The sequence below is a fragment of the Corvus hawaiiensis genome, chromosome 17 (genome assembly GCF_020740725.1).
Source record: "Corvus hawaiiensis isolate bCorHaw1 chromosome 17, bCorHaw1.pri.cur, whole genome shotgun sequence".
Lineage (NCBI taxonomy): Eukaryota > Metazoa > Chordata > Aves > Passeriformes > Corvidae > Corvus > Corvus hawaiiensis.
The window spans coordinates 3,525,376-3,542,095 of record NC_063229.1 but is presented as its reverse complement, the minus strand read 5'-3'; the positions used below and the strand labels follow the sequence as shown (position 1 = coordinate 3,542,095).

General features: G+C 46.6%; 1 protein-coding gene across 1 annotated transcript; it reads right to left on the bottom strand.

Annotated features, from left to right (window-relative positions):
* Positions 1-6,366: 6,366 nt before the first annotated feature.
* Positions 6,367-16,459, bottom strand: EIF2S2 (eukaryotic translation initiation factor 2 subunit beta). The gene is made up of 9 exons (XM_048321946.1): positions 16,331-16,459; positions 11,959-12,142; positions 10,940-11,043; positions 9,817-9,952; positions 9,455-9,555; positions 8,900-9,048; positions 8,018-8,074; positions 7,507-7,592; positions 6,367-6,841 (listed from the first exon to the last, which is right to left on the bottom strand). Exons 1-9 carry the CDS (start codon positions 16,343-16,345, stop codon positions 6,666-6,668), a joined length of 1,008 nt encoding a protein of 335 aa, XP_048177903.1. The 5' UTR covers positions 16,346-16,459; the 3' UTR covers positions 6,367-6,665.
* Positions 16,460-16,720: the final 261 nt, after the last annotated feature.

Genomic DNA, 16,720 nt, shown 5'->3' with positions numbered 1-16,720 from the left:
TTTGCTGCCATCCCATCAGTGGCAAAAGCAGCGTGGTCTTGGTTAGAAACAACCCCAAAGTCTCAGTGCCTGCTGCCTTGCCTGCACCTCTGCAAAGGAAACGGGAATGTCTGAGACTGGTGACACACTTGGGATGGGATGGGATGGGATGGGATGGGATGGGATGGGATGGGATGGGATGGGATGGGATGGGATGGGATGGGATGGGGTGGGGTGGGATGGGATGAGATGGGATCAGCAGATGTGCCGAAAGTTTTGGTGCTCTGGTTCTCCCATGCTGGCCTGGGCAGGCATTAGAGCAGCAGAGCAGGGTTACTCCAGTCCCAAATGCTCCTTCCAGGTGCTTCTGGACACAGACAATCAATCACAGGGGCCAAAATGCCTGCAGTCATGCACTGTCTGACTCAGGAGATGCCACAAAAACCCTCACTGACTTTAGTAACTCCCATTAACTTTGATGAGCATCACAGTTCCAGGCCGTGCAGCACTTTGGGAACATTTCAGTTACTGCAGCTGTAACGGGACTGTTCTTTGGGGAATTTGTAAGAGCCAGTTGCTGTGTCTGTCACAGTGGTCGTATCCCTCCTGCATTGTCTTCTTGCTACCTGCAGGAGGTTCAATTCCCTCTTTTTCCTCTTATCAGTCAAGTTTTGCAAACATTTGGAGATGTAGTCAAGATCCCCACAGGTTCCTGGTGGAGTCTGTCCATCCTCTGGCAGGAAAACACCCCCGAGCCTTGCATGGGGACAGTGGTGCTGAAAGGACTCAGCCACATGGGGAACGCTCTGCCTGCCCTGGACAGAGCCAGGTGTCAGGATGGACACCCTGCACTGGCTCAGCAAGAACACGTCCAGTTCAGCACCTTCCATTGCCCAGATGTCCTCCCAGGCAGGGGATTGTTTCCTCTGACAGGCTGGCCCAGGCACGAGGGTGCAGAGCCCCAGCACTGCAAACACTCAGAGCTTCCTCCTGCTGGGTGAGCCCGAGCCAGATGGGGTGAGGAGAGCAGGCCTGGCAGCTCAGCTGGGACATCTCCTCCTGCTCTGCGCTCTGTGCCCCAGCTTGGCTCCTCCCTTCCTGCCCACACTGGCCAGAGCATCCCTGTGCTGAGTTGGCCCAGCTCAGGAGTGGCCACGGCATCTCCAGAGGGACAGAGGGGCTCCAGCCTCAGCACACTCCTCTTGATTCAAGCCACGGATTTTCTTGGCCAGGGACAGGATTTAAAGGCCACCTCCTTCATTCAGAACAAAGAGTAAAGGGAAACAATGTGCTTCAGCACACAGTTTAAATGAATTTTGGGGAAGTGGGGAAGGCCTCAAATTAAAAACAAAGTGCCATGTACAGAGTATTTGAGACTCCCCAGGCAGCCCCAAGCAAGGGCTTTCCCTCAACAGCACCCACAGCCTCAAGCACAAATCACATCAGGAGAACCCCAGGGCTGCCTGCACAGCTCCTTCAGAAGAGTAGAGAAAGCAACATCTCCTCCCTCTGTTGTCTGAGGCTGTTGGGGAGTGTGGGGACAAGGCAGCAAAGAAAAACGTTTTAAGCTTCATTTCAGATGAGCTCACATTTCTCAGAACTTATTTTATCACAGCCTTGGTGGGAAAAAAGGCAATTTTGGTGCTGAACAAAAGCAGCACAAGGCCTGCAGCAGGGTCTGAGGGCAACGAGCAGCATAGAGGCATTTCAGTCCACAAAACAAGAAATGTAACTGCAAATTTATTTTACATTTGCCTTCTGTGCCTTATTTTCAAAATTAATCACATCCAGCTTTCCTCACTGTAATAAACCACCTGACACTGGTGACAATCAGGGCACAAACTGCTTTGCCATCAGTCCCACAGTCCTGCTCCCCCCCAGTGCAATGCTCTCACACTGAAGAAAGAAATACACCAAACTCATGGGATAATTACCCAAAGCAGGGCTGGGGACAGAAACAATTAATTTTAAAAGTGATGTGCTTTACTACAGAATGTAGAATTAAGGATGCTGCTTTTGTTAGAAAACACAAAACTTCTGTGACTCCAGAGACCACTGTGGGAGATGCAATGGGCTGAAAAGAGAGGGAGGAAGGGATGTACCACACACTTCTGGTGGGTATTGGGCAGAAAAATGCTTCCCACCACAGAGGTAAAGTGTTTTATTTCAGAATTATGCAGGTGTTTGCAATATGCAAAAAGGAAAAAGGATGAACAGCAAGCTCAGGCAGCAAGGAGTGAGCCTGGGCTTACAGACAAGGGCAGAGGGAAGTGAGAAAGTGTTTTTCTTCCAGTGAGGAAAACCCAGTTCCTCAGGTCTGTTGGGCAGCAACACATTTCCAGGGCCAGCTGGAATTTCTAGTTCTGTATAAAGACCTGTTCCCATGGGTTTGGGGCAGACTGACAGACTGACAGCCACTGGGTACGGAGGATGTGTAGGAACACACAGGGTTATGCGTGTGATACCTAAGGCAATGTTTATGTGGAGCTTATCTAAGTCCACGTATGGTGAAACACCTGCAGGAAAAGCAGCGTTCAAGCTAATAAAAACTAAACACTGGCTGAACAGCCTCTGGAGGCGCTTCCCTGTCTTCATCACTGAAATAGATAAAATAATGAAAGAGCTGCAAACACCAAACTTCTTAGCTCAGGGACTGGTGAGGTCCCTTCAAAGCAAAGGCTTGTCCAGGTGAGGTAATGTGTTAAGGATCAGCAGCAGCCCTGGAACTTGTTTCTCTTCAGGAGGGTATTTCCCTGTAACATCTTCCTTCAAAAGCCTTTTTCCTCCTCCTGTCATGAGATCCTTTAAGCAACTGATCAGATCAGAGCAACCTTTCTGCTCCCTCAGCTCTCTGCGTTTGAGGGAAAGGACACAGGGAATTGTGCTCCTTTCTCTGCCATAGGATTTTACTGTTCACCCAAAATCCTTTTAGCTATTATCCCAAACTGGAGCCAGTTGAGTTTTCCCAAGGTGCCCAAACCCCTGGAACCAGAGCAAGCTGTGAACTGCCAAATGTCCCTATAAATGCAGAGAGCAGAATGAGGAGCAAAGCCAGACAGGTCCAGCCTAACCCTGGCTGCTCCCATGGCCATTGAGAGAATCCCACCCTCTGCAGACTCCAGAAGTGGGCACTGCTGCCAAAAGCCTAGGAAAGGTTTTCCCCAGGACAGGCTTGTCCTGATCCCCCTGGGACCCGGGTCCTCTGCTACTCTGGCAACAAGGCACTGACCTTCACCATGGCAGGAACAATTCAGAAACAGAAAATCCAGCAATTCTTTTAGGAGCTGGAGAGGCTTTGCAGTTTGCTCTCCATCCAGCCTGATTCTGAACTGGTAAATTCTTGTGCAGCTGCTGATTTCTGTTCAACATCTGTGTTCACATCCTTCTCAAAGCCGGGCCTCTCCCCTTCTTGGATACTATTCCAGTAATCAGGAGTAAACCTCTAGAGAAAAACTGAGCACAGGGGCAGAATGGAGAGCTGGAGAAATGTTATTCACAAGATGAACAGATAAATTCTAATGATTCTCAGCTGTCAGCATCACACTCAACTTCCCCTTTTCTTGACTTTCAGGAACTTCCTGCTGTTTCTATTCCTGTGCCTCCTCCACCAGCCACCACCTCAGGTCTTTTCACCTGATTAAAGCTCAACACCCCCTGAAATTCATGACAAACCCTGTCCTGGTAGCAGCAGCTTTGAAAATCTGGTTTTTAACTCTCCTTGCAGACAACCCCAGGTGCCCCAGTCTCCCTGAGAAGCTGCCCCAAACCAGGGATCTCAGGGTGAGGTGGCCAGTCCTGGATGACACACTGCACAATGTCACAGGCCTGGGACCACCAGAAACTCCCAGCTCTCGATGGAGGCATTTCATAAATGCTCTTCCTTTACACCAGTTGTGGTTACAAAAAGTGATTAAATTCTTGTTCTGGCCAGAAACTCCCAGCAATGGAGTTTATTCTCACTGATTTTCATAGTAGCCACCAGTGATTTCAGCAGAACAGAAGCACAGGAACCCCAAGGCAGCTGATCCCACTGGATTTGTGCTGAATTAGGGAATGAGATGTTCCCATTACCCTGGTTACTGCAGGGATGTGAGCAAGGTCCTCAACCCTTCAAGCTGCAACCACCTGACAGTGGAGATAAAAGCATGTCCTGGCAGAAGGGGGGGGCATAAAGAGATTATTCTTCCAAGACATCAGTAAATCTCAGGCTGACTGACCACAACAGCAATTCTCCTGTCTGGTTCTCCCAACTCCTCCAGGAACAAATCTCAGATGACTTTCTCTTGAATGTTCTGGGCTGGAAGGCATCTCACCTTCACTGCTGGGAAGGAACAGTTCTGCATTGCTCAGATTACTTGGATCAGGTGGAGAACTGGGCATAGCAAAATCCATGGAGAGGAGCAGCTCAGCTCTTGCTCACCCAGGGCCTGTCAGTACCCAAAATCTGGCTCCCACATCTCCACACTGCCGATCTCCAGCTCAGAGAGAAAAAAAACATGGAGAACACAGCTTTGTCTCCAGAAAGATGTCTGCACACAGACCCAGGGCAACCACAGCTACCACCTCCTTCTTCCTCTGTTAAGAACACCATCCTTAAGCTGTTTCTCACAGCCAGCTCAAGTAGAAACTCTTTTGCCTCTGAGCACAACTGCACTTCAAACTCACATCAGCCTCCTAAGAGGCATTTGTGTTCATACAATACTTTTTGAATGTACTCTGGAAGTTTTTTCTAAGAAAAATAAAGCCCAACCAGTATCTGCTCCTAGACACAGACTTTTCCTGCATTAGGGAGGTCATTCCACAGCAAGATCTGAGCCTACAGCTCAAGATGCTGCACTCAAATGTTAGTCATTAAAAGCCCTGAGGGTTTCATGCACAGGCTCAAAGCACATCTACAAAATACACCTATGAAACTCTCCTGTGAGCCAGAGCTCACAGCTGAGAGGTTGGAGCAATTATTTATTCCTTTATTATGCAACTTGGATCTTTTTGATCCAATTTCACTAAATGGAACTTTTCATTTAAAGCACTGAAATACAGCACCAGCTCAAGGCCACACTGTATTTTTCTGAAGTATGTTAAAGGTATTTGACCCAGGGAAAAACAAGCATTTTAGAACAAAGTATCATTGTTCTTCAACTATTTCAGGGTGTCCCACCAGCAAGCCACCAGAACAAAAAGGCAACTTGCACTTCTCCAAGGTATTACTCCCAACAGGAGACTCTTTGCTAGAGGAAGAAACAATACAACAATGATGTTACAAGAGGCACTGATCCTGGCTTTATTCACTTTAAGATACATCCAACATTGTTATAGCTCACTTGAAATTCAAAATGCTTTTAAGAAACCAACCATAAAACCTTGATTTTTCACCTTACAGTGCTGTCAAAGTTTTCAAATAGCAAGTGAGTGACTTCCCAGCAGTACTGTGCTCTGTGTTAACATACAAAGGTTAAAACTTAGTAGAAACCCTTCAAGTTGTGGTGTTTGCTTTATTGCCTTCAGAAGGACCAGTTCCTCTGTGGAGGAGGCTGCTCCCCTGACCTGCAGGGGTGGGTGCCTGGGGCCCTGAGCTGCTGCACCTTTCCCTCCCCCTGGGACATTTTAGCAATCAAGTGACAATTGTCCCCACTTCTGCAACCCAGGGGGGAATTTCACTCCCCATTTGCATCTTTGTACTCCCCAGCTGGAACAATTTCTACACAAAACCCAGCGAGGACAGCACCAGGTGTCCCCTCGAGGTCACTGCCACTGCCAGCAGACGAAGGGCATGGGAAGATCCTGAAGCAAAAAGTGTTAATTTGGAACCCAAATTACTTGGCAGTGTCCCCTGCAAATTCGAGATTTATAGAAGACTGTATTGCAGCCACCATACAATGACATTTAGACCTACTATTTGTTTTTTGCTGCATTTAGATTCCTTTTAAAGTGATGAAGAGTGCAGGACTTCAGAAATATAAACGTTTCTCTATTAGAAATTGCAAAATTTAGTACTATGACACTATGAAAACTTACAGTACAGTTTATTGATTCTGTGTTAAGATTCAGCATCAATCTGGTGTCTGAACTCTCTCAGAGCTATTTTTGCCTAATTAAGCAGTACCAGCATGCCCTGAGCCCCTGTCTGTGCACAATGCACCCACGGCTGTGCAAGCAGGAGCAGGGCTCGTGTTGGCCTGTCAGCCCTGGGACTCTGTGACTGCTTTCTCTGTTTCATGACAGCAGAACTAAAATAAGTCTGTTATGTAAAAGCAAAATAACCTTTATCTTAAAACTTCATTCTGGGTCTTGGACATAGCTCAGTGACATGATCTGCAGAACAACACGCCAACCATTCCCACCAGTGTTGGAAGAGGAAACTGAAGGAAAAATCCAAATCCAAGACACTCACTGTTATAGTATCTTTAATTTATCTCGTGTTTTACAGAAGTCTGAACGGATTAAAAAGCACCTCCTTTCCCATCACGCTCCTTACAGTTGGTAAAATATATTCAATGAGCAAATGTATGTGAACAGCTTGAGGATCTGCATCTTGCAAGGATTTCACAGACCAATCAATCAAAAGCCAAATTTCTTGTCGTTTTTACAGCCTTGCTTTAATACAATGGTAAATCCACTCCGATTGTAAACCTGTCCAGTCCCATCTCCCCAGAACACTTTGCCACCTCCAGTGTTGATTAGCAAACCTAGTTAGCTTTGGCACGGAGCTGTGCTCTCTTGCCTGTGACAGCCTGGAAGCCGGTTTTGATGCTGGCCACGGAGCAGCGGGAGTGGCAGGTCTCGCACTGCAGGAAGTATAACCTGGTGTCCTTCTGCAGGATGGTGTCGGGGGAGCGGCACGTGTGACAGGTGACGTACTCCTCTGCGGGGAAGGAACGGGCGGTTAATCGAGCAGCAGCAGCTGTGCAACAGCTGTCCTGAAAAGCTGTTCAAACACACCTACTACCTCAAAGAGGCTGATTATGAAAACCTAAAAATTGCCCCTGGTTAACAAAGAGGATGTGGTACATCCTGCACTGACACGGGTGTTTGAAAATCAATAACCAGGACAGACTTCCCACTGCTGTTGCCCGGGTTCCTCTGCTGAAGCAGCATTCCCAGGTGTCAGCAACGCTGGTACTGACACAGCACTGAAGCAGGAGCTCTGTGACACATAATCTGAGTCCTCTGCCCAGCAGTGACACACACACACACTGCATCTGTCAATTCATGGGTACAACAGACTACAAAATCAACAATTACTGTTGTTGTCCAGAGTCCTCATCAAAGCCAAGACACGAAACTGAGATGAAAACAAGCAGTTCTCAAATGCTCTGTTTTCCTTGGCATGTTTTAGTGCAGGACTGAGTACAGCCCATGTGGCCTAACCATGGCAGAACCACCTGTATTTGCATTATTCCATGATAAAGGGAAGTTGTGGCTCCTCAGCCTTTTCCATGGTGGGCACACACCTGGGCCATACATGGGCCCCTGGGCATCACAAGGGACCTGATTGAAATTTTGAGTGGGAAAAGAGGTTCTACTTACTGATATATCTTCTCAAGACATTTTCTATCTGTTTTTGCTGGAATCTTCCTTTGATTACCAGTTGGTTGTTACCATCTATTGAACCACTAATTGAAAAGAGAAAATTAATTATTTCATTTGCAGGTGTGAAGTGTTAAAACAAATCAGGAACATGAAGCAAGGTAAGGATGTGTTCTTCAAGAAAAGCACAGCCAGAATCACTTTGTGAGGGAAAAAAATGCAAAATTCTGAGGTATTTAGAGCTACTTCCTACAGGAAGTTTTGCCCAGGCACAACCCTCACCTGCTTATCTCATGGGAGTGAACAAGACCATTCCCTAGGACTTGGAAGACTTGGAAAGGAGGACTCTGTACCTCCTCACTAAAATGTTCTCTCCTCAATCACCCAACACAGCACTGAAGTGCAGGGAACAAAAGCCCCACGTTCCAGCACATGTATAAAGATCTAATCCCAAAAATGTTATATTTGATCAATACTGAGCCTAAGCACACCCACAGCCCAGCAGCCTTACCTTGTACCCAATTCTGCCAACAAAAATGCCAGGAGATGTTTTGGCTGACGATGTAATCTAAAAATAAAGTAAGGAAATGTTTAACCTTTCCCTTTCAGAGAAATTTGGTATTTATGCAGGACTGGCAGGGTAAATCCAATTTAAGTTACCAAGTTTCAAAGGGAGCAGTGCCAGAGGGCCTGCACCAAAGAGTACACACACACAATGACTGAGGACATTAGAAACCTCAAGAGTCCACACAAAAAAACCTCCCACCATCCCCACCAAACCAAACTCAAAATTACAGCAACTAGGGAACAGAAGTTTTCTATTAGAGATTTTTCATTCCAACTGTCCCATCCCCTGGAAAAATGTTAGTAGCTACCATTAAAAACTCCCTGGGTTTTCTGGCACATTTATGACACCCATAGATCTGCATTCCCAGAAGTGCTCACAAAGAACAGATCTGTCTTCACAAGACATAATTAAGACATAGATATCTCACTGCAGAAAACAGTGGGAAAACACTACTGGAGTCCACACCATTTACTGAGAGAACAGTATTTGTAGTCAGCTCAAATTAGAAAGAACCTTTCCCACCCTTCTCCTCAAGGCTTGCACATAAGTACCACTGGTGACCCAGCTTGACAGAAGCCAATGAACTCACCAAGTTTCAGCCCAAGAGCCCATGTACCATTTTCGTATTTTAAGTATAAAATTAGAAATTATCTCAATAAATTATTTTCAGAAATATCTTCTCACAGAGCAATGTAATGAGCTCTCTGACTGAAATAGCTTCCACTCCTGGCCACAGCCACTTGCCAGAAAACACTGCTTTCAACACAGGAGCACAGAGCAGTGTATCCATCTGCTATTCCTGGGAAATCCAAAGAGGAAACTTACAATTTGCAGATATCTGTGAAGTTGACAAAAGATGTTTTCTTGGTCCCTACTCTCACAACCTGCGGGGGCTTCATGACAAATTTCCGCTTCTCTCCAGCCACCATGTCCGGGTTCTTTTCCCGCATGATATTAAAAACTCTATTGAGCAACTGCAAAAGAAGGGATTCACACCCGCGTGAGCATTTTCCATGTCTCAAAGTACCTCACCTCTAAAAGCCACCTGCAACAGCATTCACAGTGAATATCAGAGTACCTTTGCCTAAGAGCATTTCCCCACCTGCTTCAGAACACACTTAAAACGTTCTGATAAATGCAAAATCCCAACACTGTTTCCCCACGGATTTGCTCTGCCCATGGCAGAGGTGTCTGAACTATGACCAGTATTGCCCCATATGAAAATGACTGCGATAGAAGACATGCTTTGTTAGCTGTCTGCTAATGAGCTTCTGACTGCAAGTCCTTTACTTTGAAGTTAGAAATAGGAAATACGAGCATAAGGCTCTACTGATGCAGATGAACATAGCAAATATGTTTTAAAAGTCTCTGGAACATTACCTCATCATATGTGTAGTCCCTTTCTGAGCCTGCCCACGCAGGTCCTGACTGAAGGCTAAAAGAAATTCCATCATCTTTTTTGCTATCTTCATCCTCAAATGCTGTAAAGAAAGTTTTTGGGGATTCATTAAGAGACATTCTTTAACCTCATGCTTACATGAAATAAAATTCCACTAAGATGTGGACTCAAGTCTCCTCTGTTTGTCAACAGGGGACACCAGCACTCATGGGAAATTTATACAGTGCTTTTAAAGAACACTTTTCTGACAAATTCTGGAACTAAAAAGGCACTTGAACAGAACTTATTCACATACAAGGTAGAATACATTTCACTTGCAACATCTCACTGAGCTAGGTTATACCTTCATCCTTTTCCATTATCTCATCTTCATCTGGAAACTTCACATTCTTCTTTTTCTTCTTTTTATTGCCCAGCATAATATCAAGGTCATCTTCAGGTTCTACTGTCTCTGGCACATCTCCTTCAATTTTCAATTCCTGCAAAGAAGTAAGGCTGTAGTTTATCCAGTGTTAAACACAGACCTCCACTGCACAGCATCAGAAATAATACCAGCTGCACACTACAGAGGTGAATATGGGTAACATCCACCACAGCCCTGGAACCCAACAGGTAAGAATGGAATTCCAGCATGTTCAAGAGAGCCCTGTACTGCTGCCAGGAGCAGGGCCAGATTTGCACTTTCTGGCTTAACTTCTGGCTAGCCAGGAACAAGGTCAGGCTATACTTAAGGGCAGCAGCCATCTGAGGGCAGGAGGGAACAAAACACCCTTCGTGGCAGGCAGTAAGGGAAAGCAAAGCTGTGCTACTCAAGTTTGCTATCACAGTTCTGCACTCTGAAAGAACACAGAGCAAGTATTTTGTCTTCTGGGCTAGATCAGAGGAACATTTTCTTCCCCAAAAGGCAGAATCTGAAGAGGAGGTTTATACATAACGTAACATTTCTCTGTCCTCTTGCTCTCTGGGCTTGCCAGTTACACTGACATGTGATACAAAAACACTACTTGGAATAAAACTTGAGAAGAGTAAAAATATCTTGTACACCTTCAGGAACACAGCACAGTAGCCAATCCTTTCTAAAGAAAACACCAGAGTGAAAACAGATTTCTTGGCAGATATGTGCACTTTATTTGAAGGGCTGGCCTTTAGAGGACTGTTCTGTGTGTGGCTTCTGACATCCAGTTACCTCTCCAACCCCAAAAGACAACTAACCTTGAGGTTAACCAACCCTTCCTACATACTGCTGAATTATTTGCTCTTTGTGCAGAGCAGGCAGGTTTTTCCACTTCTGGACAAAAAGCCCAGGCAGGAGCAACACGTTCATCAAAAAAAATGAAAGACACGTAAAGTTTAATTATGAACTGCATTAAGACACAATGACAGACTTGAAACAACTCCTGTACTGCTAAACTCAAGAAAATGAAAGCAAGAGAGTTTTCAGCCATAGTCAAGTTATGTAAACAAACCTTTACACCTTCTTCTGCTTCATCTATATCAAATATCTTTTTTGTTTTTTTCTTCTTTTTCTTTTGATTGAAGAAGTTTAAATCATCCAAGTCATCTGTTGTATCTAAAGAACAAAGGATTGCCTAAAGAAGTGTAACTGTAGAAACAGTTCAGACATTAAGGTTTCTAATTTACATCCAAACCTTTAAAACATTACAGTAAGACATGAGCAACAATGTGTAACCCCTGTGGATATCCTTCAGGTTTTGAAGAGAACATTCCCCGCTGCCCCCAAATACTGTTTTAGTTTCTGCATCTTCTAACTGTGTCTTTTGATTCTTTAAATGTTTCATCTTTCCTTCTGCTGTACAAGATAAATTAGTTACTTTTGTCATTAGATATGCTTGGACAAAAAAAATGAGAAGAGAACTGCAGGAGGAAGGTACAGTTTCTTTGGTCTACAGCAGGAGCCAATTTTATCAACAAACGGATTTAAGTTAATGGCACTCTCTGAATTAGGTAATCTTGAAATGACATTGGCCTCAATTTAAAAAGCAAGATTTTATACACAATCACACACTTACTTCCTGAAAGATTCCAAAGAACACTCTGGTTTGGTTATAACATTCAGAATTGTCCAAAAACTAGAAACTCCTTTAACCATGTTTCTGTTATTCGCGCTATCGCTTAATTGTTCAAATGATGAAGAGCCATATTTGTGGAATTACTGCAACACCTGCACGTGGAAGATTTAAAACTCCACACTATTTTAGAGAGTCTCTTTCCACTGCCTCACACAAAAGACTGTTTGAGTCAGAAAAATGGAAATTACATTAGCCCCTGGGAACTTGGTGATGTCTGTGAATGTGATGCCAAGCAGGAGAGCAATCTGCCCTCCAAACAAGCAGCACAGATTACTCACAAATCTCCGAACAAACCGCGGCTCTGACATTGTACTCTGGGATGCCAGATTCTTGAAACAGGCCTTGTAGTCTCAAAACAGCACCTTTGAGAGTTTATCTACATGGATTCACTTTACCTTTCTTCCTGCTGTCTTCTTCATCTGCTTCAACATCTTTGTCTTCTGTTGGCTCTGGTTCAACTTCCTTTGTTTCTGATTGCTGAGTCTCTTCCATTTGTGTGTCTCCTCCTCCTTCCTCATCCAGCATGAAGGGCTTCTTCTTTTTCTTCTTCTTCTTGCTCATAGTAGGATCGAAAATCATCTGTAAAAGTCAAGAGTTCCTTAGCAGCTCAATAATCACCCCTCATTTAATACTTATAACACTCTTCCCAAACTGGTCCTCAGCCTCAACCTCAACTGTGTCAATTACAAGGGAAAACTGACAGAGTTCACAGCTTCTGCTACTCTTCCTGTAGTCCAAGTTTCCTGCCATCTACTAATTAGTGCAGCTGAAAATATGTTAAAGCTGTGACTCTCTGACAGACTGGCTACCGTCTCTATTTTATGACCATTGTGGACTCCAATTTTGCAGTAATACAGCACCACCCAACATCAGAAGAAAATTTAACCCCATCAAAGCACACAGTCCAATCACACATCGCTTCCACTTGTGAGACACATTCATTCCCAGATTTATTAAAGGCAAGATTTGCCAACTGTCTTGACAAGAACAGTCTGGATGAGGGCGAAACCTAGAAGGGGCTGGTGATACAGCAAGACCTGCATCAGCTCTGAAAACCGTGAAATGGCAAAGGTCTCATCCTTATCCCTCCCCAGAGGTGAGAAACTGAACCTCAGACACCAAGTGATTAAAAGCTGTTAATGCGCTCTTCAGCCAGCAAAGCAGCTTAATTCCCCTTGTCTGACTGTGAGGAAGGCACTAACCCCAGACTCACTTTTAACCTATTCATCATCTGCAGACCTGAGGGATTTTTTCCAACACATTAAGGCCTTTTGTTTCACTTCAGACACATGCTGACATCCCAGCTGTTGGTCAGTTTGTTACACACATCTGCCTGGACTGTCACACCATAGCATATGTTAAATACAACAATTTTAGACACTTTTTCCAATGTTTTTTATCCAGTAATGGAAGAATGTTCTCACCGAGTTGTAGTTCACCATCATGAACACCCTCACTCAGGAAAGGACCAGCACTTCACCAAAAAGCAGTTGTCCAACTTCCTGCTCAGCTACACCCTGAAGTCTGCTGGTTGCCCTCTCCCCACAACGGAACCCTTCTTTGCACTTCTCATTCTCCTACACATGCTATTCTTGTGATATTCTTCCCATTTTCTGAAACACACGTTTCATAAAGGCTCTACTAAAGGCAGCAAACTGCTCATATGGGTGTCTGAAGCACAACATCCCCAAAGCCTGCACAAACACGGGACACTGAGGCTTTCAAACTGCTGAAGCGTGTCTTTAGTTGCATACGCTGTGCTGGAATGATCTTCAAAGGAGTTCTGCCAAAGGGCTTTCCTCTGTTGCTTCCTTAGATAGTGGTGTGAATCACACTCCTGTAATGCACAGAAATCACAGTATGTCCAACTGGTTACACATCTGCTTCCTCCTGGTCCTCCCCAGCCTGCTGGGACAGCAGGAAAGCTGCCTGCATGGACACAGTCCACAGCCTTGGGAACAAGCACAAGTGGCTGACTCATTTCCATGAAGATGCTCTTCAAGACGCTGGAGAGATTTTTATTCTCTCACGTGAAACAAACCTAAAATCATGCCTCGATCGGATGTAACAGTTTCTAAGAAGGAACCAGCCCCCCTGCCCCAAATCACTCTCTTTGTGAAGGAAAAGACATCTGAACCACCATAAAGGATCTCTTGTGCCTACAGAGACAGAGTGTCTGCAGCCTAACCACACTGAACACACCCAGACAACTCCTGGATGCAGGAGATGGGTTTTCAGCATTAAACCCAGGGGGCCTTGAGCAGGGCCACCCCAGCCAAGCAGGGCAAGCCAGGCTTCTGCACACCCAACACCTACTCAGAACACATCACACTCCACAACCTGAGGAGGAGGCCTAAGCCTGAAATATTTTGTTCACCAAGGGCTTCAACAAGTACTCAGCAGGAGCCTTAGGTCACATTTGCTTTAACAAGTCATGACATAAATGAACCAGCCTGATAACCCGGCTGTTCGTGTTCTGGCTTTCTGAGGTAGGTGTTTCCAAGTTTTCTTTATTCCTTTTCTCTGCTCAGCACATTGGCTTAGTCCAAACTTTCTGATACCATTTAAGCTCTGACAAACTACAAAGCTGCAGGTTTTCTACTGAAAGAACTGCAGCCTCTAGTACAAACACAACAAACATGGATGCTTTTCCTGTGTGAAAAAAAGTTAAAAATTCCTGTCCTGTTTCTGCTCTCAGAGCCAAATTCCCATAAGGGGTTTTCTCCTCTGTAGACCACATGGCTCCTTCTCACATCCATCTCCATATAGCTGCTCCTTACTTCAAGTGCCTACACAGTCAAAATCCCAACTTACAGAAAATTAGCAAGTGAACAAACAGACAGGGGGGAAACACATCACTTTCATAGACCAAATGCAACTCAAGACTGAAGCCAATGATCCTCTGAACTGCTGTGACAGTGGCAAACGGCAGGGATTCCAACAGAAGTCACAAATAAATCCCATTTCCTTAGTCTGAATAAACACAGGCATGTCTAGGAAGCAGACATCACCCCTGCCCTGATCAAGTTAGTTCAGGTGTCATTACACTACACTGACTTATGTCTATGGTGAGATGCAAAATTACTAAGATCAAGCAGCACTCAAATTTTCTGGCTGCTCAAAGCACAGCACTCTCTAATATTATTGCCTGAAGCTTCACAAAACTGCAGGATTCAAAGAACTTTCAGATCTTCAGTAGGATTATGTACATTTCAGGATTTTTAATAAACTGAACAGACATTAACAGACTACCTCCCCTCACAAAATAAGCCTGTGCCACCCCTGCTGTGCCTCAGCTCTGGGCACGTTCCCACCAATGAGTTTCATTCACACACAGCTCTGAAAATTTTAAGCTGCAGTTCAACACAACGAAGTTCTTACCATCTATCCCAGTCTTCATGTGTCTTCACTCTCCTCAACTTCACAGGCTTTAAAAAGTTTCACCAACTTTACATCAGTATCAAAGTATTTGGCTCCCAGCAACCAGAGCCACAGAAGTTCTGGAAGGCACCTGCACTCACACTCATACCAAAGCCTGAAGAACAGTGACAGCTCAACTGTGTTATCTGCCATCATCTTTATTCTCTGTCATGCCCAGAGGTGGAACTTCACTGCAGATCCCAGGAATGACCCCAATGTCAAATTAATTCACTGTGCAAGAAAACCAGTTTTACTGAATACAAACTATATTCAAACCAGGACACTCCATGAACTCGTCCCTGGCCCTGTGATCACCTGCGTCAGACAGCAGCTGATGCAAGCATTCATGAGTGCAGAGAACAGCCTAGACATGAGAACTGCAGCTCCCATGACACATTTAGGCACAAAAATGCAACGTATTTATTCTAGATGTTAAAGCAGCTGAGTAGGTCAGTCACAGCTCCTACTACAGTAAGTCGTAATTACACCAGTTCTTTATGATGTAGGACAAGCCTGTCTCCAAGGCTTGAGTGACCACCTTGCTCTGAAGGAAACAAGCCACACAGGTATTTAAAACAACACCAGAGCGAACATACAAGGCCAGAAGCAGCCATCTCCTGGATCCAGCCAGGGCAGCTTCCCACGAGCTACACCAGCCTGATAAGCACCTCACACACGGAAAACTTTCCTTTTCCCCATGAGAGCAATGGAAATGAGGCCACTAAAGCTGCCAACGCACGGCACTTAAAACAACTGAAAAATTTTTCAGACACGGATGTATCAACTTCCCTGGTACTGGGCCTAGACTAACACCACCAGATCCGGAAAACGTGAAGTAATTATTTGTTCAGATGTTGCTATTCGGCTCTCAAGGTTAAAACCCAAGCTAGTAAAGCTCCAGGAAACGAGTGGTAACTGCCTAAACGCTGCGTTTCGCTAAATAGCGCAGAACACGATGGAGAATCGGTGGCGGGGCCATCTGTCTCCCTCTCCGGCGTCCCCGTGCCAGGGGCGGGCGCCGGCAGCACACCGGGAGCTCCCGGACAGCTCCAGGCCTTCCCAGGACTCCCGGCCCCGGCACACACCCACGGGCCCGGCGGGGCTCCGGGCAAGGCGCCGGCCCCGCGCCCGGCCCGGCCTGCGGCCCCCGCGCCGCCTCGGCCCCGGCCCGGCGGGACCCCCGCCCGTCCCGGCCCCTCGCCCTGCCCCGGCCCCGCGCAGGGCGGAGGCCGCACTCGCCGCGGGCCTCAGGCCCGGCGCCCACATGGCGGCGGCCCCGGCGCGGCGCAGCCACCGGGCGCGGCTCTCCCGCGGGTGGTAGTGGCGGCGGCGGCCGGCGGGTCTCACCTCGTCGCCGGACATGTCTGCGGCCGGTCGGGGCCGCGGGCCGGAGGGGCCGGGGTGGGTCGGTGCCGCGGGGTCAGTCCGTGCTCGGCTCTTGCATCAGCGCCGCGCGCCCGCCCCGCCCCGCGCCTGCGCGCGCCCGCCGCGCCGCCTCGCCTCGCGCGACTTGCGGCGTTCCCGCGCTGCGCACGCGCCAGGCGGCGGCGGGATGGCTGAGGGCGGCGCTGGGCGGCGGGGAACGGAGCTCCTCCCGTGCTCGCAAAGCTGCGGGATGCCAGCACGGATCGCGCTGGAAGGGACTGCGGTGCGGCATCTGGTGCCACCTCCCAGCTCCGGCAGGGCCATCCATCCCAGAGCACATCGCACGGGATTGCGTCCAGACGATTCTGAAAT